Below are 26877 nucleotides of genomic sequence, written 5' to 3'. Positions count from 1 at the left end.
ACATAGATTGACAGCACACAGGCGCTAGCGAATCTATATAGACCACGTGACGTCACAAACTACTCTCTTCGGATTGGATGCGGGCTGACTGAATTTTGTAACGCGTGTTCGGATTGGTGAATGAACTCAATCCGTTTCAATCCTTCCTCTACCTATAAATAAGCGCAGTTCACTGCATTGATTCATATGTTCTCGTCGCCTCAAGATGTGGACCACAGTTGAATCATCCAGCCTTGTGTCTTCAATGATGTTTAGGACGGACATGCTCATGTATGTCCGGTCCAAGTGGACTGTTGTTGATAGGACAGATACTAGTCTATGGATGAGAAGAGTTTACATAGAAAGACAAGGATGTCTCAAGAGGGTACTTGTGTATGGACTGCAGTTAGAACGAGTTTAAGAAGAAGAAGAAGATGTGACAGATGCCATCTATGTTAATATTAATATTAACATAAACCCAAAGGCCCTTTTCAGGGCCACCCACATTTCTCGAAAAGAGAATGACTTTCGATTGCCTACCCTTTTTTTATTTTTTTTATTTTTTATTTTTAAAAAAAAAAATAAAAAAATCCCATGTTCAATTTCCCTTGTCGCTCAACAGTCCCACGATTTTTCTCCATGTTAATTTCCCTTGTCGCTCAACAGTCCCACGATTTTTCTCCATGTTAATTTCCCCTTGTCGCCAGATTGTCCCACGATTTTTCTCCATGTTAATTTTCCATTGTCGCCAGATTGTCCCGGGGGGGGGGGGTCTGTAATGCTAATTCCCATTGTCGCTTGGGTATCCCCATTCACTACTAATAGGTCTCCGATACCGTCTGAATGGGAAGTTGTTCAACCTGAGAAGGCTTCAAGCCAAACCCAAAGTCCAAGTTGAGAACATTCGCTACCTGCTGTTTGCTGCTGACTGTGCTCTCAACTCCAGCACGGAGACATGCAAGCAACAGAGCATGGACCTTTTTTCCACAGCACAGCGTGCACCAACTTCGGACTCACCATCTCTACCATGTATGTATTTGCATACGTATGTACGTACGTACGTATGTATGCATGTATGTATGTATGTATGTATGTATGTATGTATGTATGTATGTATGTATGTATGTATGTATGCATGTGTGTGTATATGTATATATGTATGCATGCATGCATGCATGCATGCATGCATGTATGTATGTATGTATGTATGATGGATGGATGGATGGATGGATGGATGGATGTATGTACAGTAAATTCGTAAGAAGATTACTCGGCAATTTCCGTCTATTCCTTAATGACGGAAACTACCGAAGTACCGTTAAAGTGAAAAAGTACTATCATACTACCACCGAAAAAAGAAATAACGAGGTAAACTGACATACCTGTAATATCGCGCACCCTATAGTGTCCATCTCTGCGGCACAATGAGCACAATGAAAGGTTTTCCATCGGATATTTGTCTCATTCAGGAGCATTGGTTTAACCGATCAAAAAATTCACGATTTATTCACGAAGACTTTTATGCCCGTAGGGTCAGGAGTAACAATCTGATGTAGGATTACTTATTGTATTGTTGTGTGGCTGTATGGTTTCTGGTAACTGTTTAACAGTAACAGCAAAACAGCTGTTTTTCGTCCAAAATCAAAAAACAGTAAACAGCTGTTTTTTTTTCTAACTGTTTTACTGTTTCTAACGGACATTGAGACATTGGATTTTGACGCTCTCAAAACTCTTCTGAAGGCAATGGAACCTGTGAAACTTGCTGTTGAGAATCTAAGTCGAGAAGACGCGACGTTGATGAGTGCTGACACAATTTTAGAATTCATGTTCAACAAGCTCTCTAACCTGAATAATGGCATTAGTACCAAGCTCATGGAAAATTTGAAGTGTCACGTTGAAGAGCGATTGAACAATGATGTCATGAACCTCCTGCGCAGTCTCAAAGATCCATCTGTCGCCCCGTCAAAAACTACGCTAAATTTCGCAGGAAATCTAGCGTCTCGTCTATTTGAAGTCATCGATGTAGAAGATGTCGTCGAACAGTCGTCAAATGATGCTGAAAGTGTGAACTTGTCTCTTCAAGATGAATTGAATTTGTTGCTTCAAAAATATGGATCATCAATTGCAGTCGGAGGGTAAGACAGTTTCAAATGGCTCAAGTCCGAATTCACGCTCTTCAGGAACTCTGGCCAGCGCACTGAAAATCTCCAGAAATTGTACAACACCAATTATATCCATTAAACCGACATCAACGGACGTTGAAAGAGTTTTTTCGGTCTGTACGAATTTCTGTACAAAATTAAGATCGCGTCTCTCAGACAAGTCGCTTAATGCACTTGTATTCTTGAAATATTATTATCAGAAGAAAAAATGTATTGATTTAGAACTTATCACGAAAGATATATAACAAAACGGTGTTCATCACAAAAATAAGCTATTGACTGTAAAATTAGTGAAAATATGGGAAAAAACAGTAAAAACAGCTGTTAACAGCTGTTTTTTGAAAATTGAAAACAGTAAACAGCTGTTTTTCAAAAATGACTGTTTTTCAGAAACCCTATGTGGCTGCTTTGTGGAGAAAGGCTCTGGAGCCAGATATGAAGGTTCGTGCGTTTGCTGGTCTACGGAGAGTACGAATATGCAGTAGAATATTTTGGTGAAATGAATTATACAAAAGAAGAAACTATATATATATATATATAATATATATATATATATATATATATATATATATATATATATATATATATATATATATATATATATATATATATATATATTTGAAGTGCTAAATCTACAGAGGGTCTGGTTTTAAATTAAAGATATTTTAAGGGGACTTTGTATATAACTTTTCTGATGTATTGAGTTACTTGGTACTGATCCTAATACATAAGTCAGTGACGTTCATTGTACAGAATTACGGTTAGATCACTATGAATCGACGAGTGCTGGTCATCCATGTATAAAGGATAATTTTGAGGCTCTAGAAAATGAAGGACCCCCCCCCCAAAAAAAAATGGCTCTTCTCTTCCCCTCGCTCCTCAAAAATGTAATTGTCACGATACCAAGACTGCCTGCTGCAAATGCATGAATCGTTCGCGACTTTGTGTGACGCTAGTGCGCATGTTTGTCATGCTCTGCATATTATGAAAAGTATTCTTAATCAAATTCGTAGATTTTTTACGTCAATAATCATTTTAAATATTACTCTGTGCTGACCCGAACGTTATTATATTGAACATATGTAAAACATTAAAGATACGTGATTGACTAATGTTGAGAGAGAGAGAGAGAGAGAGAGAGAGATGATCTTATACTGTAAGTAATCTCTAAATGTTGGTCCCGAACGATGATTCCACATAGTTCATCTCCGAATTGATTTCAAAATGCAATCATGTTCATTGATAAATAAAATGTACTAAAAGATCTTTTTCCCCTACCTAAACATGAGCTGAAAATCGTCTGTAACTGTAATACTAGCAACTCGTTATCTTCTTCGTCTTCTTTGTTCGTTCAAAGAATTAGTTTCGAGGAAAGTTTACCACAATATTGCAGCAAAACGACCGGGACAAGCACAACTTTTACCCTTAGTTGTGAATTTTTGAAGATGCCAGGATTGCACATTTCTGGTGATAAGATGCATGGATGTGCACTATGGACTGTTTCCAATAAATAGTGCTTCCTTATCTAACTACAGATGTGTTCTCCTTTCAAAGACAACCATAATCAAAACAAAATACTAAGTCTGGCTCAAATATTGAATTAGAAAAAAAATATGCTGGACAATGGAGTCTGTGAGTGTCTATAAACAACTTTATTGAGAATGCAAATCATTACAAAATGTAAATCGTAAGAAAAGTTTTCATCATCCTACAGAACTTAACCGACAACAAGTATTGCACATCATTACAACATTTTGTGTATTCCATTTCTGTACAAATTCCTCATTCAAATAGGCCAGCTGCTGACACTGACTTCGTACTAGAAATATTCTTTTACGATCCAATAGGGCAGTCGATATTGCTGAAATGATAAGAAAACATGAGAGACTGTAAGACCTGCTAAATCGTTGTTAGTATAATTGCCACTTAGTTTCATTGGTGACTGAATCATGTTTGCTAGAGTGGTAATGTTTTAAAGTATCTTCATTAAATATGATATCAGAGTAGACATGTAGTAATACAAAACAATGAAAACAATAAAATGGTGTCTTGCAGGTCTGATTTTTTTTTATAATACACAACACTTAAACAGTATCTTGCAAAACTGACATTTATTTGCAATACTTAACACTGAAATGGTGTGTTGCAAGGCTAACTTTTATTAATGATACTAAACACTAAAATGGTGGCTTGTGCCACATTTACTAAGCCCCAGCTATAAAGTCATGTATAAGCTATGATCTACTGTCTTGTAAATATTACTGCGGCCGTGTGTTTGAAGTCTAATGATTGCCGCAGGCTAGTGTTAAACTCTTACGCAATGTTACCGTGACCCGCCAGCGACCGGGAACTTGAGTTGGCGAAGACGACCGCTCGCATCAATTGACAAAGGCTTGCCGTATCACACTTATGTGTTACAGCTCAGTCCTAAGATCTGAGGGAAGCCCGCAGGGTATATGAGGCGTGTTCTTATTCGTTCCCACGTTGACAGACAGCGAGAGGGACTTGACTATTCAAATTAACGTGATTTTCGCACTATCGTGCATGCATCACGATTTATGCCAGCACCGCTGGCTGTTTGATTACTCCTGGGGGAAGGAATTAGAGCCTCATACCCCAGGCTTTTATGTGTTCACAGAACATTGTTTGACTGAGCCGTCAGGTCGTAGGACTATTTAGTCCATAACGACCTCAATGAAGGGCTATCATGAGTGGGAATGAACCCAACACTAACTCGTGTTCAAAGACGAATTACAGTCTGCTGGAACTGAGCAAGGGTTGAACCAAAGCGGTATGTGACGCCAGTAGCGATTGGTCGCCTACTATGACGTCACATCGGGACACCAAGCTTTGGACGGGTGGATATTGTTCCACATCTCCGTCCATGTACGAATGTCCAAGAGAGGCAGGAGAGGCAAGGAACTCGGCAAGCCGGCCATGGATGTCGTGTACTCCCAGAAAAACCGCTCGTACTTATTTCAGATCTAGTCCAGTTGTATAAATGGACAATAAAATGACAATAATGTGCAAGCCACCTGTACAGTTATTCAAATCCATTAAGTCCGACATTGTGATAATGATTCATTCTAAGTTATAATTTAGTGTACAGAGTGTACATTCGATATACAAATTACTGTAAATATCAATCTGTCAAGTCGAGATGACTTATGAATAGTTTGTATCACGCATAAGAAAAAATAGGAAAATAAAAAGCGAGAGGGACATTGTCCGCTAAGTTTTATTAGATCAGTTCACAGCGATATCCAATCGGAATTGAGATAGAGGGTGTGATTACAATGCAGGCCGCGTTATAACTTTCATAGCTCGTAAATGAAGTTAGTTTCGCCCTGGAAGATTGCTGAACAATAGGGTTACTCCGAGAGAGCCATTCGTAATTTGGCGGTAAAACTAAGATAGATTCTAAGGAAAGACAAAGCTTCGAAAAGGAAGCTTTTTAAGGGACAGAACTTCGGGTTCGATTGAGTCTCGAAACGGATAAAGGTCAATGGAAGGAGAAGGTAGAAAGAAGGTTGTGGAGGAGGAAAAGGAGTGTGGAGGAGAAAGTGGAGGAGGAGGAGACGGAGTATAGAAAAGTCGAGTAGGAGGAGAAGGAACTTGGAGAAAGTCGGGGAGGAAGAGGAGAAGGAATTGGGAGAAATAGGAGAGAAAAGAATACCACAGATGAGTAGAATACAAGGACAGATGGAAATCAATCTCACACTGCTAATCAAGTGATGCAATAGACATATTAAAGGGTTTAGTGGAAGGAGTGTAATTGGGAATTTGAATCATTTGATTATTCAATTGTTATTAAATTGTTTTTCATTTAACTTCAACCTTTTTTGTATATTTATCCATCTAATCGTCGGCATAGCTCTGAACTTTATTACATCTATCTTTCACTAATTTAACATCCAACCAAAATCAGCCTGGGTGGGACTTCTATAATAGTTCAAATGAAATATTGGGAGCACCCCACCCCAACCATAACAGCCCTCACATCTTGCAAGACTGATTTTTATTTAGAGTACTGAAAGGTTTTTGCAGGGATTTCTTTTATTAGTAATAATAAACAATCAAATGGAATCTTTTAAGTCTGACTTTTATTCATCAAAATAATATAGTATTTCCATAACTCCATAGGAACGAATAAATGCGATATGAAAATGAATATGTTGTTGTTGTTGTAGGGTTTAACGCCACTTTTCAGCACATGATAGGCTATGCATGGCAGCCAGTATTAATGGTGGAGGAAGAACCCAGGAAAACCCCGGGAAGAACAACCGACCCACGAGAAGCTACTGGCAAGCTTTCTCACATACCCACATTAGCCGAATCTTAGACTCGAACCCACGCAGACAGAGGTGAGATGGCAGTGATCCGTAACGGAGAGCGCTTTAGGCCGTATTTAGTGTCATGTAAGTATAAAGAAAGAGATTTTACTCATTGAACAGAAATACAATTGAAAGTTTATAGGAGTAAAATAAAATAGGTTATGAGCTCGTGTGAACTTTTTAGAGAGGGGGGAGAGCTCTATGAACTGTAGTTACATTTTAAAAAAAGAAAGAAACCACTCATACAAACCAGATTAACATTTAATTCAATATATTGGCATGCAACTTATTTATTTCTACAACAACGTGAGTGTGCAAAAGTTGTTTTGACTAGAGGAGAGGTGCGGTAGATCCTTTGGTAAAATGTCGAACTGATAATGCAAGGGTCGCCGGTTTGATACCAGTCCAGGGTCGGCTGCCCCTGTGTGTCTGTGAATAGTACCTAGCTTCCATTTGTCGGCATGATGTCATATGTTAAAAGTGTTGTTAGAAAGGAAAACAATAATATGCTGACCAGATAAACACGATATGTTATGTATGCATCATATAACATGAGATGTGTGTGTGTATGTATCATATGCCATAAGATGTTTGTGCATGTATCATATTTGTGTATGTATCATATGACATGAGATGTGTGTGTATGTACCATGAGACGTGTGTGTATGAATCATGACCTGAGATGTTTGTGCATGTATCATGTTTGTGTATGTATCATATAACATGAGATGTGTGTGTATGCATCATATACCATGAGATGCTTGTGCATGTATCATATAACATGAGATGTTTGTGTATGCATCATATAAAATGAGATGTTTGTGCAAGTATCATATAAGATGAGATGTTTGTGCATGTATCATATAACATGAGATGTTTGTGCATGCATCATATAAGATGAGATGTTTGTGCAAGTATCATATAAGATGAGATGTTTGTGCATGTATCATATAACATGAGATGTTTGTGCAAGTATCATATAAGATGAGATGTTTGTGCATGTATCATATAAGATGAGATGTTTGTGCATGTATCATATAAGATGAGATGTTTGTGCATGTATCATATAAGATGAGATGTTTGTGCATGTATCATATAACATGAGATGTTTGTGCATGTATCATATAAGATGACATGTTTGTGCATGTATCATATAAGATGAGATGTTTGTGCATGTATCATATAAGATGACATGTTTGTGCATCATATAAATATTAATGAGAATGTGCTAAACATTCACTCTGTTCACCAGGAAGGCATTGTTAATGAGGAAAATTAAAATCAGTTTTTAGTGTTCGTTTCTCGACTTCGAGTGCAGGACCCTGTCCAATGTGTGAACTTCTGTCACCAAAATAAAACAAAGCTGGATTGAACAAATGAAAGTAAAATGTTACTGTTTAGAATTATGTCATCGAGCCAGTGCATTTCCTAATAGAAAGAAAAATTTCCCCACACACACTTGGTCATAGTACTGCTACGGAATGCATGTATTCATTGGGTTTTATAGTTTTATGCCAACAGACTCCTTATTGAATGCATGCTTAAGATGACAAACCATTTTCTCCAGAATGTTATGTTCGGTTGCTCGTTGTGGTGATACCAGTTTCCACGAAAATAACTCTGCAAATGTTTTTTTTCAGTTCTTTTAAACCAAGAAAAAATATCCATGTCGTCAAGGAGCAAAACCTGTCTATGCATTACAGGATATCCGGTTACATAATTTCTTCATTCACAATTTAACAAAGAATCAATATGATTAATCCCATGTTTGTTTTGTCTCTTAACATTTTTATATATTTTATTTTGCAAAAATGACAGCTGGCTGATGTTGCTCGAATGCAGAATATCAGGTGCCTCCTCGCAGGATCAATATGTAACAATATCTTAGGATGTCACAACAGTGCAAATAAATTGATCAAACATTTCTACGAAAGCATGTTCATGGCTCGCTGCATACTGGCAAGAACAGAGGTATTGACATAGTTTCTAGGACCTTCCTGTAACAGAGAGAATGAGAAGGAAGATATAAATATAGCTTTAGAAATACACTTATCATTGATCTGGCCTCTCAAATGAACTTGAGTGAAAACCTTTGTTTTCCCTCCCCCGCCAGTAAAATAAATAAATCAGATTTGTATGCCAGGCGTGGCACAAGCCTTCTCTAATCGCCTAGAACATGTAGCATTTTCCACAAAGTTGAGAACTGATACTACTACCACCCATTATTATTATTATTATTATTGCTGTTGTTGTTGTTGTTGCTTTTTTGTTTTTACATTTCAAGTGAAATTGATAAAATTTATTGGACGGTAATGTATGAGAAAAAATTGTGGTGAAATTTACCATAAGTTTACCTTTATGTCATCAATGGCATTCAGCCAAATAAAAACAGCCATACGACTCCTCATTTTATTTTTTTTCTGAAGTTTGATAGTGAACAAAATTATTCCATTATGGTATTTTTGTTTTAGAAGTAAATATATATTGTTAATACTATGTCCACATTCATTTCCAAGATTTTTCAAGATGTATTTGTTAGAGGATTCATAACAGTCAATTGGCAACTTGCAAAGAAAGATGATGGGAATGATTTGAGTAAGCCATATGTTTTCACGAACCGGAACCAGGATCCTAGACTGGCATAGCCCGTATGTGAAACCATAATTGCACTGGTTAATGTTTCTCGTCTGTTCCGCTTTGACATAATTCTAAACCTTGCACAATCAACCGAGGAAGAGAGATACGTTAATGTAATCCTAACACTAGGTCACTGTGACCTTAATAGTAGATCATTGATCTAGTTAATAAACGTAATATAAATTTTCCCATAAAAAGTTCATGACTGTATCCCATCCCGAATTAATGCAAAATTTTTAAGAAATCTCTTGAGCAATACACGTAGGTCACTAGGGCCGAATTCGGCCCACGGTGTATTGGACCCTTCAAGATGAGTACTGTCATCAAGTTTTATGACTAACAATGTCAGAGAAACTGAGTTAACGGCAAAAACTGAAGGTAATAACTGGATGGTGAAAAGACTGAACTTATACTGGCAGTCTTTTTCATCAAGTTACATGATGTCACAAAGACTGAACTTATACTGGCAGTCTTTTTCATCAAGTTACATGATGTCACAAAGACTGAACTTATACTGGCAGTCTTTTTCATCAAGTTTCATGATGTCACAAAGACTGAACTTATACTGGCAGTCTTTTTCATCAAGTTACATGATGTCACAAAGACTGAACTTATACTGGCAGTCTTTTTCATCAAGTTTCATGATGTCACAAAGACTGAACTTATACTGGCAGTCTTTTTCATCAAGTTTCATGATGTCACAAAGACTGAACTTATACTGGCAGTCTTTTTCATCAAGTTTCATGATGTCACAAAGACTGAACTTATACTGGCAGTCTTTTTCATCAAGTTTCATGATGTCACAAAGACTAAAAATACTCTCTGGAGCGTGAAATGTAGACCATTGTACCGACTTTTGCCAATGCTGAGTGTTATCATCCAAGATGAGAATACCCGTCAAGTTTGCCGTATGTATCAATTACGTCACGTCAAATTGACGCACGAGGACGCCAACAACGATGTCGTAAGTTAACCATATACTTATTCCCTCAAATTTGTAGCTACATATCTCATCATAGAATGTAAAGATTACCTGCATTAACAGTCACACAGACCCCAAGATACTATTAATAGATTACCTGCATATACCTTCATGTAGATCTTAGCTGACTAATTATAAATTACCTGCATATACAATAATGTAGATCTTAACTTACTGTTTATAGATTACCTGCATATGCAGTTGTGTAGATCTTAGCTTACTATTTAGAGATTACCTACTTATACATTCAGGCAGATCTTAGCTGACTAATTATCCTGGTAATTTTATTGTGTCTTAGGTTTTTATATAAGGTTTTGCTCAACAACGTTCTTCGTTCTTATCTTATGATCAGTCTCTGGAATTACTTACTTTCAGTCGTGTTCAGATATAATTTGAGATGAATCATTTATTTTCAAAAATATTCATCAGAATTACAAAGTGTTAATTGTGATATTTTGGACATCCTGGGTTATATCACTCTCATACATCAAGACTGTTTCCACATCAGCTTTTTCAAGACTATTGGTACATCAGCAAATTCAATATTGGAAGTAATTTGGAACGTCATACTTTTGGACTTGTGATAGAATATTTAGGATTATTTGGGATTTATATCACAATACTGTAAGTTCCCCTTAAAGTTTCACTTTGTAACTTATGGAAGTACTTTTATTGGTTGATTTTCCAAAATTTGTTGGTTTTGCTTCATTCCATTACTTAGTTTAACACCACAGAGACGTCACACACTTTAGTTAGAGCCATGTTCGTGTTACAATGCTACATCCTGAGAAGCCATATTGTTAGGTCCTCCATAATATGTGCAGACAGATAGCAAAACAATGGTGCAACCAAGATAAATTGGTATGAGTGCATACAGTGGTTTCGGTCCTTACAATAAGTAAATACAATTTTCATTGAGTAATTGATCATCATTACATGTAAATTTATAGCAAGTGCAAAGATTATGAACAGAAAGTTTGCAACAACTCACCTATTGTCTAATAGAAAACTATAGGTAACAATATCGCTTATGACCCGCAGTACAGTGTATAGTTATTACACATTCTGCCAAAATAAAAGGTTTCCGAATGATTTATATGTATTTTAAGGATAACAATGATGATCATTAATGGCTGAGAACATTGCATACCTCTGGTGGTGTATGACACAATTTTACGAATTAAAAAATATAACCTTGTTGTAACACCATGCGTTATTGATAATTTTTCTTATAGTCAAAATTATACTAAATATGAGTATTTAGCAGAAAATATTAGAATATTAAGTTATTAATAAATCTAATTGTGTCAGGCACAAACAGCTCACACTACTTACATACAAAAGAAGCAAACCAGCAAGTGGACAAAGACGTAAAATTCGCATGCATCATGTTTTGTAACATCGAACCATATAGGCTTAAATTTATGGCAATGTGTTTGCCGATGTAAGAGTATGTTGAAGCTAAGTGAGTTGCAGCTGTTATATTACTTGCCAAAACAATTAATGGCGATTAATTTCTGAATGAAATTTCGTACCTTTTATTGAATAGAATGTAAACTATAGTATGCACTCAACAAGGCTTCTACTTCCGGTGGCAGATCATTGCTGCTAGGAGGTGCAAAAAATGGTTCTGGTGTTGGCGTTACCTTGTTAGGAGCATGTCTGTGTGCCATAAGATATGCTTGAACACACGCTATTACTTCTGGCGGGTATTTAGTTTCCGGGTGAAACTCCTGAGTTGGCATAGGGGGCGAAATAGGTGGCGTCAGTTCCGTTGTGGGAGGTTTGGGCGGAGGAGGTGTAGGTGTCGGCGTTTTTGGTGGAGGTGGTGGTGTAACATATTTTGGTGGAACAACTGGCACCTTTTTCTTTGTAGTGTCCACTTTGGATTGTTTGGAACTAACCGGGTCTTTCGTAGACTGAGTTTTCCAATGTTTCAATGGATAATAGTTCTCCTTTGTGAGTTTATATTCCACATTGCCTTTGAATTCTAGTTGTGTCGGTACATAAGGTTTGTGCTTGGGCGTCTCGTAGGTTGACCGATACTCTTTATATGTGTGATTATATGGCTTAGGTTTGTAGTCAACAGATCGCGAAGACGGGCCATTTTTAACTTCCTTTGTGGTTTGTGTGGATGGTTTAGCTTGATTATTGCTCATTACGTCAGTGTATGTTGATTTAGGAGGTGGCTGATATTGGTACGACTTGAACTTAATGCTGATGTTTCACTTTTGGAACAGCTTTCAAGCGACTGTACTAAAATACGAGAAAGGCTGAGTTACCATATTTGAAACCGTGGTCTGTACTCAGGTTCAACTTTCCTATAATTTCTGGTAATATACTATTAAAGGTACTGCGAATGTGGTTTATCTAATGATGCTCAGTCGTAAAACAGGGTGAGAGTTGACGAAGAAATAGTTAACGTTGCGTCAGGAATTCGGGTATTACAATCGTGTCATCATCACAATTTAGTTTTGAATAGCACTGTATAAAAGAATAGTTTTCTGCTGTTCTTATAAAGAAAAAGTCGCTGGATTAAATCTGGAATAGAAATATAAAAATAACGTAATGCATGTAAAACAGACGCGTTTATAGTTCTCATATACTGACCGAATGATATCTAGCTTGAGTCAGATAGTTGTCTATTTCAATGTATATAGTGTTCTGATCTGGCATTTTAAATCCAAACAAGTTCATACTAAATGCAGCAAATAAATTATGATTCATAAATTTCTATTTTATATTAAGTCTTCTTTTGATCTAAGTTCGAATTGTAATTTAGTCCATAACACAATGCCATGTGGTAGGAAGTGTGTGTGTGTGTGTGTGTGTGTGAGAGAGAGAGAGGGAGAGAGAAAACTTACCTAGTTATTCGTTGTATTTTTCAAAGCAAATTATTCTTAAAATTATACATCATTCTCAATATATTTTTTCTATGTTAACGCAGTAAAGTAAATATTTCCTTGTTTAGACCAGCAACTGCGATCTTTCCTGGTACACACCTATTTGCAAATACTCTATATGTTGTTTTTAAAAGAGCTAGAGTGAAATGAACCGGAACTGGCAATTGTGCACGTTTCATTAATAAAAGGAAAACATGTCACGCTGGTTTGTAAAGTGATTCCTTTTGGTAATTTAATTCAATACTTAGTAGTTAACATGAGTAATAATTTGTGTATGCTCTCAATGACGTATGCTATTATCAATACTCAGTTCAGTGCGAACTGTATAGTGAGGGTCCCTAGGGTAAATTGACAGATACTTATTCTACACAGCTTTGGTTTTGAAACCCGATTATTTTTTCAAGTCACATAGAGAAGATAGCTTCACCTGTAATCCTCATTTATTTCTTATGCTGCGAGGTGATTAAAAGAAATCTAACGAGATTAACAGGGACTGATGTTAAAGGTTTATACAAAACTGTGTATAACCTCTTGACGGTGTAATTTTAATTATGTTTATATTTCAAGTTGATGCCAAGAAGGGAGGTGGGAGTAAAGATCTTAAATATCCATTGCATGAGACCAGACGAATTCGATCTAGAAAGTTCATAATATTGTTTTAGGAATGTTTATTTTGTAGCTCTTTTTCCATTCTTACTTTACTTATGTTGATATTTTATCAGATATAACACGTTTATATAGTGGGTTTTTTTTAATAATGTGTTTGAATTTTCAAAATACTGGACGACCGGAGTGGCAAGAAAAACTGGTGCCCACTATATTTAGCTTTGTTTTTTTTTAATTTTTTTGAAGGAATGTTAGATTTAAAAATCTCAGATCTCTCTCTATCTCCGATATATCCCCGCAATCTCTCTTAACACTTTACCGGTATTTTAAGAGGTACAATGAAGGATTGTATTACTTGCACGACACCTAACGTCACTTTTTTATTTACCAGTATTTACCCGTAACCATAGCTGTTTTTATTTTAGACTTGTGTTCGGTTCAGGACAGACACAAAGAAAGGGTCTTTTGACAATGCTAGGTGTCAGTTAAAATTGTTGAAGAGGAAATTGAGAACGCCAGTAGGAGATCATATTTAAACTTTACAAATGCATTTCAGTATTCACGATTCTGGGACAACGTAATTTTCGTACAGCCAGATCACTATTTATAGAATTTAGATTCTTTAAACACCTGATATAAATGATTGTACGTGAAATACATTTACTTGAAATTATACAAGTATGTAAACATTCCATGCTGTACTTGTTCTTGTTGATTGGTTGTTTTACACCTCAACACTTACATGGTTATAGTGTCCGAGGCAAGATGAACTTTGCTCATGAACATACAATGGTAGCCAATCCAGACTGGACCGATGTTTAGAATCGAATCCCGTACTAATAGGAAGTCTGCACACCTCTGTATGGAGAAAGCATGGAACAGTTGTAAGATGACGTGCACTTATCTTTAGTGAAGATATTAAATGCATAATGTTTGCTCTAACGGCGAAAATAATGACATGAATTATTAAGGTCCATCTAACGTTCTTTATCCATTTTATTGTCTGTTTCTAGTAATACTCTTTTAGATTTCCGTTTCAAACAAATTAAATTTAAATGTATATATAAGGAAATCAAAATGGTTAGGCACAATTTTTTCCAATTTAAAATAGCCTATCCCAAAACAAATACAAAACACATAATATTTCGTGAAAAAATTTAAATAATATTTAAATGAGTGTGAGAACTATAATAATCTAAAGCAATTATTGCTTAAGGTGCGGTATTATAAAGGCAAGGCCTCATGTGGTAAGAAGTCACACCTAAATTTATAGATATTATATACACATATGTGAAGTTCATATATTATTAAACTTTATCTTGACATTCCTGGACGAACAAATTTAATCATATTTAAATTGTAGCATAATAACATCATCAAATCCATGTGAATAGATATGAATACAACTATCTGAACACTTGCAATAAAACACACATATATGCATATGTAAACACACACACATACACAAACATATATATATATATATATATATATATATATATATATATATATATATATATATATATATATATATATATACTCACACGCACACACATATATATATATATATACTCATTCGTTCACATACATACATATACATGCATACAAACATACATTCATACATACATACATATATACTAACATACAGACATGCATGCAAATTACTTATCTATATGTATATACATGAGCATTCACGTCTGCATAAGCGATTAGTATTTTTGAGATAAAGATAAAGCTGCTTAAAAGCTTCAGTATTAAAAGCGTCATCAAGAGTATAATCCCCAAACAAAATCAGGTATAGCTCAGTGTCAACTGGAACTTTGAGAAGGTTATTCAAACAAAAGCACGTTTATGTCATTGTGAAATAAAACCTTGAGCAGGTCATTCAAGCAAAAATACCCACGTATAGGTCAATGTGAATTGGAGTTTTGAACAGCTTATTCATACAACAATACCTGAATAACATGTTCAACGCTCCAGTTCACAATGAATTATACGCGCGTGCTTTTGTTTGAATAACAGTCTGAACTGGAACTCTGAGCAGGCTATATAAAAAAAAAAAAAAAAAAAAAAAAAACACGAACGTATGGCTCAGTGTGAACGGGAACTCTGAGAAAGTTCTTCGAACAAAAGCACGTATGGCTCAGTGTGAACTGGAACTTTGAACAAGTTTTTCAAAACAGGCACGCATAGGTTAATGAGGATTCGAGGATTATTGTATAGTTTCCATTAAAAGAAATAGTGGTAGGCTGTTTTGTTTCGGTGCAGCTACACAATGGACTGGCAATAATTTGGTTCAAACATAGATCCACCTTAAGCACTCAACAGTTATTCCTCATCGTGGTATGTATGACTGACATTTGTCTTTCACCAATGAAGTAATAGGATCGCACTTGCTTTTTATTTAATTGTTTTAGAGAGATGTATATCAATAAGAGTTTCTTATATTTTGATTGTTCCATAATTTTACTTATTTGCTAGATGTAAACGACAAAATGTTATTTCAAATTTTAAACTGTTTCTTAAGGAATAACTGTCCTCCATGTTGAACAACTGTTGGTGGAATCATTTCGCTTAAAAAGTCCTGTGTCATATGATTAAGATTTTGCAGCACCAGATACCAGTGGCCATGCCATTTGAAATAAACTTTGCCCAGTGAGTAAGTATCAGTAGTGATGCCATGTCACAACCAGAACTCCTCAAACTTTTCAAGTCAAGAAAGAAACTTCGGATGCAATTTGCCGCCATTGAGAACTGTATTCGGTACTACTTTTGCTTGCATGGCAAAATATGGCAGCAGAAGGAGACCAGACACATTCGGAACGTTATTGGCCTTTTTTCTCGCAACATATGTGGTGCACTCCTATGGTGACAAATCAACAAACCCATCAAATGAATGTGTATTCTACAGTTACATCATATGCTATTTTTCTATTTCTTGTTTTGACGTAGATAGCTGAAAGATGTTCCCACTGACCATGTAATTTCCATGGGACTCTTTATTGAGGTTCAGGAGAGACGCTCGTCCACTCGTCTTGAACGGGTAAAACTTGGAAGGATATGAAGATGTTCCGAATGACTGTTAGTCATCACGCATCAGCTGTTCATTGTAAAGTTATGAAATTATTATGACTTAATAAGAATCACGGGCTTGATGGCGGTTTAAACTGGCCATTATTACACTGAGGTTTGTTTCTAGCATGTGATGGAAAAAACAGGATTTGCATCGATGTTGCCAAAACTTCTCAGTCAATCCTAATCGTAAAAATAGCCGAGGTAGTCGGATTATAATGTTTCATTGCAATTGGTTGTTGTTGTTGTGGGGTTTAACGCCATTTTTCAGCACGATAGGCTATACATGGCGGCCAGTATTAATGGTGGAGGAAGAACCCGGAAAACCCCGGAAAGTACCACCGACCCACGAGAAGCTACTGGCAAGCTTTCTCACATGCCCACATTGGCTGAATCTTAGACTCGAACCGCCGCAGACAGAGGTGAGATGGCAGTGATCCGTAACGAAGAGCGCTTTAGACCACTCGGCCACTCGGGGCCCTCATTGCAATTGGAATATAGTCAACTATTTCTGACAGGCAAAGTTGTGTCTCAGATGCATGTCGGCGCAGTAGTTTACAGGAAAATAATAGGTTTCGTCGCCTGAAATTTATTTGCAAACAATATCCCGAACCTATTCGGAATTTCTCGGCTTTTCAACAATTGGATTCATTGTATGATTAACTGAGAAGTGACCAATTAAAAATAGTTCGAGCTATATCGAAACTTCTCGGTCAGTCCTTTTTCCGTACATAACCAAGGTGGTCCAAATGTAACTATCGGCAAAAATTCAGAATATATTCGTATGACTGACCGCGAGGTTTTTACTGTTTTAATTTTGAAGACATTTCCTGCGAATAAAGTGTATGATTCTTAGAAATGACCCGAATGTAGTTCACCGGGCAACAATGTGGAAAAGCTAGTTACTAATTTGAACTCAACCAAGGCAAATGGTCCTGAGAGAATACATACAAGTACAGGAAACTTTTGTATAAAGGAAACGGCTCCATGTGTATCATTTGTTTCACAAGTCATACAATAGCGGCAGAAATAATCAGCGATATTTTCGTAATGAAGCTAACTGATGTAAATTCAGATTAAAATATTCTTTGAGCTCACACTTAATTAAACTGAAACGGGTATAAGACTGATTAAGCTAGTTAATATGAAGTTTCATATCAAATTCTGGTGCATACTAGTCGGTTCGGGTAAAGTTATATGGCCTTAAGAAGGATGATCAAACAGCTTTTACTTCTGAAGATGCCATTCAAGCCGTGTAATGATCATGCTCTAAAGTAGATGTAGTATCATAGCAGATATGTTATATGTTTTGAAAACACATGACGATACAGAAATTGGATAAAAAATAACGTGGCTCCAATAACATGAACAAATTAAAAACGGCATCCTGGTTTTGTTGTCACGTATATCTTTTAATTTTCAATACCAGATAAACTCCTCAGAACAATGAATGAAGTGTTGTGAACGCTCATTATTTTATCATTTAGCGATAAAGGCCGAAAGGATTCCGATTTTAATAACACACTGAGGAGTTTGACCGAGTTATTCTTGGCACACTTGTTCATCAAGTCTGCCCAGGGATCAGTAAGTAGCAGAGGCCTATCGTTTTATTTGGACAAGCTGTTAGTGATTACACGTAAGCTATTAATTGTGACGTTGAAGTTATTATGACGTAATAATAAGCATGGCTTGAGGGCAATTCGAAATGGCCAGTATTTACATCCTAAGATTGCTTAGCAGCAGAGGGGGCGAATAGACCACTGTGGGGAATGGTCACCCTTTTTTTTAAAAAAAAAATGATTAATATATATTGACCAAAAAATGAGGTCCCCGCCCCCTCTGCTGCTATAATTAAATCATTATAAATCTTCCTGAAGTTTATCTTCATCTGTTTCATCTTCAGCTGTCTCATCTTCATCTTTATTTGTTTTATGTTTCAAGTAATACTCCATTTCTGATGGTGGTTTTTCTATTTTTGGATTTATGTTCTTTCTGTGTTTATAATATATCATTAAACATCGATATCGATCTCCACCGCAATTTGCACAAATCTGATATAATCCTCTAACGCCGTTGTTACAACCAACACAACTTCGTGGACCAGCATGAGGGTTTTTCTTTAAAATATAATTGTGTTTTTTGCATTATTTTCCACGGCATCTTTTATCACATTTGTTAGTGGTTCCTTGACGCAGCCACGAACAGTTATTCATTATATTAATAATCTCTTTTTAATTCAATTTAATTTTATCATCACCCCTTCTGCTGCTATCCAAAAATTTTATCAAGTCCAATACGATATCTTGTTCTAGGATCATATAAATTTATTGTTATAAACCCGTGCTGGGTTGATTGTGCATGTGAAAAGAAATTTCTGAATTTAATTATATCCATGTCACCGCTACATCAAGTTTGATGAATATTTCGCAACGTATGCGTATCAACTCCATTAAACATAACTAAAATATTACAGTTATCTCTGATTACTTTTGGTATTTGTGTGTATCGTTGAGTAACATAAATCACATCAGTATTTTTATGTCTGCCGCGTGAAAAAATTCTGGCAGGGTTTGATTGTTTGTCCAGCATCACATCATCATATACAACTAAATTATTAATAAATCCATCTAAAACATCAACGCTCGGCGCTTCGTCAATATCGGTTATAAACTCTATAACATCCTTATCTTCGTCCAGCAATCTTGCGTTTTCATTGAAATCTTTAAGCACATCATAACATCGTTGATCATCAACTGATGGTGCTACCAAATACAACTTATCCCATTTTAGCCATCTCATTATCAGATTAAGTAATAATTGCGTCTTACCCGATCCAGATGGACCTATTATTATCATTCTGATCGAATTTGGCAACGCAGGATGGTGTTTAACTGGCTCTTGTTTTCGTGTCGCTGGGAAATCAATTATATCCATATATATATGATATGAATCTATATTGTTTACGTTGCAAAGTTAAGACTCCAACTAATGATCTATCTACGGTTACAACACAAAATGCGAGAATAGCATATGGTGGAAGATGTGCAGTATGTAACAGAAAGAAGTTTTCGTTTTTACCCATGAAAGATGGTGGTGATATTGCCAAATTAATGTCAAAATTCCCAGGCACTCCATGGGCTAAATATCCTGGAGAAAAACATCTACCAGGATATAATTATTGTGGTCCTGGTATTCGACTTGATATCAGGCTTGACAATCAGGATCAACCAAAACCAGATGAGTATCCCATAAATGATATTGATCGAGCTTGTCACGTTCATGATGTGGCTTATAAAAATAAAGATCTGTAGGATCGGCATATTGCAGATGTGAAATTGATTCATTCGCTAGATTCCATAAAAAATAAAAATATCAGAGAATCATTAGCTAATTGGTTAGTAAAATCTGCGATGAAAGGTAAACTCGTATTAGGGGCTGGTAATTAATAAATGGAATCAATTTATTATAGTCCAGGGGGATATTGGAGGGGTAAAGCAGCAATTAGTAAACTCGCTGATGCAGCAAAAGTCAAGCAATCTACTGCTAAAGCGTGGTTATCCAAACAAGCAATATGGCAAATTTACTTACCATCACCGAAACGAATTCAGTACGCGTATTTCGATGTCAGTGTTCCTAATGAAGTTCATCAAGCAGATATTCTGTTTTTACCGCATGATACTGTACGTAGAAAAAATACAAATACGCGTTAACTGTCATTGACGTTGCAAGTAGATACAAAGATGCGGAACCGTTATCAACGAAAACATCATCTGAAGTAGCCGATGCGTTTAAACGAATTTATCAACGAGGACCTCTACGATGGCCAAATCTATTACAAGTTGACCCTGGCAAAGAATTTCTTGGTCCAGTATCATCGTTGATGAAGCAACATAATGTCAAAATCAGACGAGGACGCACTGCAATTCACCGTGATCAGGCAGTTGTTGAATGATTTAATCGAACACTTGCTGAGCGGTTATTTGGATATCAATACGCGAAGGAATTCATTCAAGATAAAAGATCTCGCGAATGGGTTGCAAGATTACCAAGTGTGATAGCCACGTTAAATAATGAGATTACTCGAACGACCAATATGAAACCTATTAACGCTATTACCAAAAAAATATACCAGTACAACGACGTGATTTTTCAACACAGCCAGGATTAGGTAATGTGACCGTAAGGTATTTATATGAACGAGGTGAACTTGAAGGTGGTAAAAAAAGAGCGACTGATCCTATTTAGAGTATTACGACACACAAGATATCCACAGTGACAAGATCCACTGGCAGACCAGTAATCTATAGACTAGATTCAACTGCTCCTCAACGTGGATTTGTACGTGAACAACTACAAATAATTCCATAGGACACTCAATTACCACCCAAATCACTTAACTAGCACCCCTGCGTCGATTACACTCAAGACAGGTCAACATCGTGTTTTCTCGTGTATGACCAAGATGGTTATCTTTCCTATCTACGGTAAATTGTCTTGGATCATTTTTCAGATACCGCCATAACATTACACAATTACAACTTGCACAGTGATTATTCTGCTGTTGTTTCAGCTTATTCATAAATTCAACGTCAAGATCAAAGTCGCGTTTATTTTCTTTATCACACTGTTTATAACCAGCTAATTTTTTTCTTATTATATCACCGTCAACATCATCATCATTGATCACTGACTCGTTCATGATAATCCTTCGTAGTTGAGATATTCTTCTGACTCTAGATACAGCAAGATAAACTAAGTTTGACCACTCGATACGATCATCGACGATCCAAACAACTGTATCAGAGATGGTTAATCCTTGAGATGAATGAATCGTCATCGCGTATCCTAGAGTCCACGGGGATTTATTTGTTTTTAGCGCATCTTCAACAACATTGATATCAACTGCAACAATATCATTCAACACTAAATTCTGTTTCTCGGTCTGTCCTGGTATATCAACGTCAATATTTTGTCGCCGCGTATCTGCTGGTCGATAACATAACGGAACTGGGAACGTTGGAAACGTTTCTCGTTGTAACTGAAACAGCCGCTGCTGAAGTGTGTCTCTGACTATCTTTCTACTTGCAACTATCAGATCATTTGGTCGCCATGTTTGTAGAAAGTCGTTCATGTGTGTTTCTGAAATCACTTCACGCATTACTTCACACTGAATTTTATTCGACTGTAATCTGATTAATTTTTTAAACTCCCTTAATTTTGGATCAAGTGCTCTATGATCATCAGTCACTTCTTCAGCGTGGTCAACAAAATCTTTCAGCCATCCATGTGGAGATGGTCCAACAAAAGATGGTGGTTGACCGTGATCGCCACACATTATCACATCAGTATTTCTTGTTAATAACCAATCAAGAAACGTTTTTAATGTTTCTAACGGCACCGTGCATATTTCATCCCAAATGATGATCCGAGGGATATATTTCTCACCCATCCTTGAAGAAGTCCATGCGTCACCCTTCCATCGAAAGAAGCTGTGATAAGTACACGATTGTACCCCTCGTTGTTTCATCTCTCGCGCGAGTCTATGTGTAGGAGTTAAAACGATCATATCTGAGTTCTGAAATAATTCAATTGCTCGGGTCGTCTTACCAGAACCCCCTGATCCGTTCAGATAAACCGTTTTATTTCTGGTTATTGGATCATACACCGATGGTGCAGAAGATAATTTTGATATATGATTATTTATCAGGTAAATATCTTTGATCGTAACATCAGCGGATTCGGAATAATCGATTATGTTTTCTTTCTTTATTCTCCACGAACCCCACTGTGCATAAGTATCGATATGTAGTTGTTCTAACAGTCCTGAGTGTTTTTTATTGATATAAAACGAGTCCGTGGCGACTCTGACAGCGAGTGTAGAAACCTTATTCATCATCGATAATAGATTTATCGAAACATATGCGAGCATCGATGATCTTAAATGAGTATACTGAGGTGACTCACCGTCCATGTAGCTGACGATTGTACCTAGTTTAGTTCCATTTGACAAGAAAGCTATTTCTCCACTTATAAACGTGTTTTTCTTCGTTGTATCAGCGATTATAAAATCTAACTCGGCATCGTCCATGATCAGTCTTGCACAATGTCGTTTATGATCGTATGATCCTCCTTGAGTGAACTTGCCAATTATTTTTCTGCCAAGATCTTTCGTAATTTTATTCTCGTAATCTGTTTTATCCGGATTTTCATCATCAGAATACTGTTTTTGCTGTGGTAACCAAACTTCGGTTTGTTTCCGATATGATATAGTTGCTTCGCCGATCGTCAACCGTGTTAACATCGCACAATCAAGCATGAACCGTAACATTACTATTGGTGCCCACATTTTTTCTGAAAAATGTTTTCCAAACCAAACATAACAAATTGGATGAAGTCCCATAGCAAACTCGAATGACTCAATACGAGCAAATCCAGTCAGATCAAAATCAGGTAATGGTCCATTTATTGATACTCGTGTCATTTCATGCGTCGGATGACCGAATCGCTCAAAATACACAGAACAATCTCCGTACCCGAGAAAACTTCCGGGATAACACGCGACCATATCAACAGAAATAACATCTTTATAATTATATTTAGTATTCCATAATCCACCGTGTCCGTATTCGACACAATTGGATACTCTATCATTGAGAAAATCAAATCTAGTTGGCTTCCACGAATTTTTCTTTCTGGCAAAATGAGCCGCAACTGACGGAACAGTAAAACAATTGCTCCGTAGTTCGTCAGTATCATCAGTATATTGTAGTGCAAGATTTTTCATTTTTTCGTGGAGAGAATCTTCTCTATAAAAAACGCCATTAGGTCGCATAAACTGATCAAATTTTCCTTCCTCGTATGAACTCTGAAATAACCATACTGACACAGGATCGTCTTTACTTATTTCGTTAATAAAATCAAACATGCCTCCATCAGAATTATCTGTGGGGTAAATTTTAACAGTTCGATTTCGTGGAAACAATGCTACTGCGCTAGTCCATGCGTGTGCGTTATGATCAATAATTTCGATCGAAGCACCTTTCGATTTATATTTTGATTCAAACAATATTTCTCCTGTTATTGTCGCTACGGTTATTGGGAACTTTAGTTTTTTCCCTAGTTCAGCCACATCGCTTATTGGCGTACCGGTATCTTTAACTGTTTCGCCCCACTCGTTTATTATTTTACGTCTTTTATCCGTTAAGCCGTTTCCACGAGTCGAAACTGTAAAATGTTCTATTACTCGCTCGGCTACACAGTTTATTTTTGAAAATTTCATCGGAGCTAGTTTATCAACGTTAGGTTTTTCATTTATCACATAGATTCCATAAATAACTGCTGTTACAGGATACGCTCGCTCATAATACGGTTTGTCAATGCCAGTCAGTAAACCTGGTTTAGAATCTTTACTTAGTACGACAGTTTTTTCACCCATGTGCACAGGATCATATTTGTCACGGATAATCCAATCATCTGTTTCTGTTAACACGACAAATTTTATTCTGAAAAGATATTTGCGATTATCGATGTAGTTAATGATAGTTGCTGCTCGTTCTTCATTCATCGTAGCGTCGATGACATCATCGCGTATAATCTTGAACGTTGACCATACATGAGATGCACCATCTGTGTGAAATTCTTTCTTGGCGCCGTGAATTTTATTAATCAAGCTTTTATTTTTCGGATCAACCAGATCTCGCATCGGTAGGTCGGGAGATATTCTGTCGAGATTAAATTTATCTGTGCTCCAGGGCTTGATTCGGGACAATCTATCGAACTCGCTCATATTATATTTCAAACAAGTATTTAAATGAAAAATATTATATATAATGTCCCAGTGCAAATGGTTGATGATCGGTTCATTGACTCGATGTAATAAATCCCGCAAAAACGAATTCTGCGGACAGCATTCACAATCTGTTCGTAATGGTAGTTTAGGACCAATACCGTGACTGCGATGTGGTGTTGGAGTGCGAAGAAAAACACAATTATGTGCTCGCTGTGGTGGTAAGCGATACAGGGAACTTAAAAGATATTATGATAAAAAAAGTAAAGACGGTGACAGATCTATAAAATCCGTAGAGGACTATCTAACTAAGTTTTCAGGCAAATTATGATTTAAACAAATACATTTATATATAAATGGAGCAAAATATGGACGAGTTTGTGAAGCATCCTATCATCAAGAATTACGAATCAAATCGTAATGGTATTATCAGAAATTGTCAGGAAAAAGTACCAGTTGGTTATATTAGTAATACTGGCTATCTATTGTTTACTGTTAGGAAGAAACATTATCTCTGTCATCGATTCGTATACGAGGGTCACAAGGGGTTGATCAAAGACGGTCTTGTGATAGATCATATTGACGGAGATAAACTTAATAATAATTTATCTAATCTTCAGGATATAACACAAAGCGAGAATTCTGCACGCGGGGAAACGGGTAAACACCCAAAAATCCCCAGAGCGATTAAATCTGTCAATGTAGAGACCGGCGACGAGATGATATTTCAGTCAATGAACGCGGCTGGAAAATATTTTAATATTAACTCGCGTACAGTGAAATATGTTGCAGATAAGATAACAAAATCATCATTTTCATACCGGTTTGGAAACTGGATTTCGTTCTCTTATATTCCATTGGTGTTAGATACAGATAACTCTGCCGCAATTGTGTAAAAGTGAATGATGGAGATAAATCGTGAAGTTCGCCGTGATAAGCGGGAAGAAGAAATTGCGAAGTTGAAAGCGCAGTTGAAATTATTGCAACTAATATTTATGTGAGCTTAACCGTGTTGTAATGACCGGGTTCTGGCGTGAATGTTGAATGAGTAGCCTCCGAATCCCAATCTTCCGTAGATGGCATAACCGTAGAATCTTCTGCCGGTACAACCTTTTTTTCTGTCACTGCTAGTTTATTCAATATTACTTTCGCGTATTCCAGGTGAAGTGAGGATCTGTTAATTTCGCCAGCAATACAATCAACGATAAATACTTTTTCTTTTTGTGTTATTGCGGCCCAGTCAGCGTAGATTATTTCTTCGCCCATATATAAGTAATTATTTTATATTTAAATCGTAAAATTATACCACCTCGAATTATACTACTTACCTGAGGAAGGGGGAGAACTCCGTTGAGCAGCTCATGTAATTGAGTTATTTCCCTTTGACCGTGTTTAACGATCGTAAGCGGAAGTTTACTGTAATACATCTATTTCAAATTCGCGATGTATTTTAACTATCTACGTCGTAATTATTACTTGCACAATGATATTTACGGTTTCTAACTAAAAATAACTCAGTTACATTGCATACGTTGCAGAGATATACATATCATTTTGATGATGCGGAAAAAACCCAGAAAAATTTCCCAATTATGGTTTTTTTCCGGTTTCCTCCACTATATATACTGGCCTCTGCGGTGGCAAATTGAACTTTCCTGACCAACTACCCACATATAGTTTCTGGCACTATATATAGGGGGAAGTGATTTTGGGGTCCTATCGCCTCTAAACGTGCTAGAATGCGATGGCAATTTAGCAAGTTATGGGGTTGTACTGTCCTTATATGTTCTGTGTATCCTCTAAACTTAGTAGATTGTGGTGGCAAGCTACGAGTTTATATGAGGATTGTGCTGTCCTTAATTAAGATTATCCTCTAAACTTAGTAGATTGCGGTGGCAAGCTACGAGTTTATATGAGGATTGTGCTGTCCTTATATGTTCTGTGTATCCTCTAAACTTAGTAGATTGCGGTGGCAAGCTACGAGTTTATAAGAGGATTGTGCTGTCCTTAATTAAGATTATATCCTCTAAACTTAGTAGATTGCGGTGGCAAGCTACGAGTTTATATGAGGATTTTAGATATGATCATCATACACATGTTTTTATTAATGGGTGAAAACTCCCAGACTATATAATATTTATGGGAGTTTTCACCCACCATCATGAAACATCAGATTAACAAAATAACTGCTCTATCATTGATAAAGGAACTATCATATTTCTATTTATGATAGTTCCTTCATGATGAGGAAAGTGGCATAAATCATATATTATATAGGAAAAAGCCACTTGTGCCATATACCCAAAATACAAAAATCATCCATTTGCGATAGTGGTACAAGTGGCTTAAATATATATTATATAGGAAAAAGTCACTTGTACCATATACCCAAAATACAAAAATCATTTAACTATCA

The 26877-nt window shown here is 36.5% G+C and overlaps 2 protein-coding genes across 6 annotated transcripts in view; one reads left to right on the top strand and one right to left on the bottom strand.

Annotated features, from left to right (window-relative positions):
* Nucleotides 1-3770: 3770 nt before the first annotated feature.
* LOC149784356 (uncharacterized) lies at nt 3771-13116 on the bottom strand. Of its 5 annotated transcripts, none has more exons than XM_089932405.1 (3): nt 12959-13116; nt 11630-12635; nt 3771-4002 (listed from the first exon to the last, which is right to left on the bottom strand). In XM_089932405.1, the coding sequence occupies exon 2, from the start codon at nt 12251-12253 to the stop codon at nt 11633-11635; it is 621 nt and encodes a 206-aa protein (XP_089788531.1). In that variant the 5' UTR covers nt 12254-12635; nt 12959-13116; the 3' UTR covers nt 3771-4002; nt 11630-11632. The 5 variants fall into 5 exon arrangements, with proteins under 5 accessions (XP_089788531.1, XP_089788534.1, XP_089788530.1 ...); XM_089932408.1 differs by having other exon boundaries at nt 11741-12635; XM_089932404.1 differs by lacking the exon at nt 3771-4002 and adding an exon at nt 6223-8472.
* Nucleotides 13117-15740: 2624 nt separating this feature from the next.
* LOC149784355 (centromere protein O-like) overlaps nt 15741-26877 on the top strand; it is a 52816-nt gene continuing 41679 nt past the window's right edge. The window contains exon 1 of the mRNA XM_089932402.1: nt 15741-15946. The gene's annotated coding sequence lies outside the window, so the exon portion shown is untranslated. The remainder of the gene's footprint in view (nt 15947-26877) is intronic.

The sequence above is a fragment of the Sinohyriopsis cumingii genome, chromosome 14 (assembly GCF_028554795.1).
Source record: "Sinohyriopsis cumingii isolate HCF-2022 chromosome 14, ASM2855479v2, whole genome shotgun sequence".
Classification (NCBI taxonomy): domain Eukaryota; kingdom Metazoa; phylum Mollusca; class Bivalvia; order Unionida; family Unionidae; genus Sinohyriopsis; species Sinohyriopsis cumingii.
This window is presented reverse-complemented; position numbering and strand designations above follow the sequence as displayed.

Coding starts and splice junctions, on each gene's coding strand:
- LOC149784356 (XM_089932405.1), bottom strand. CDS start 12,253: ATGAGCAATAATCAAGCTAAACCATCCACACAAACCACAAAGGAAGTT.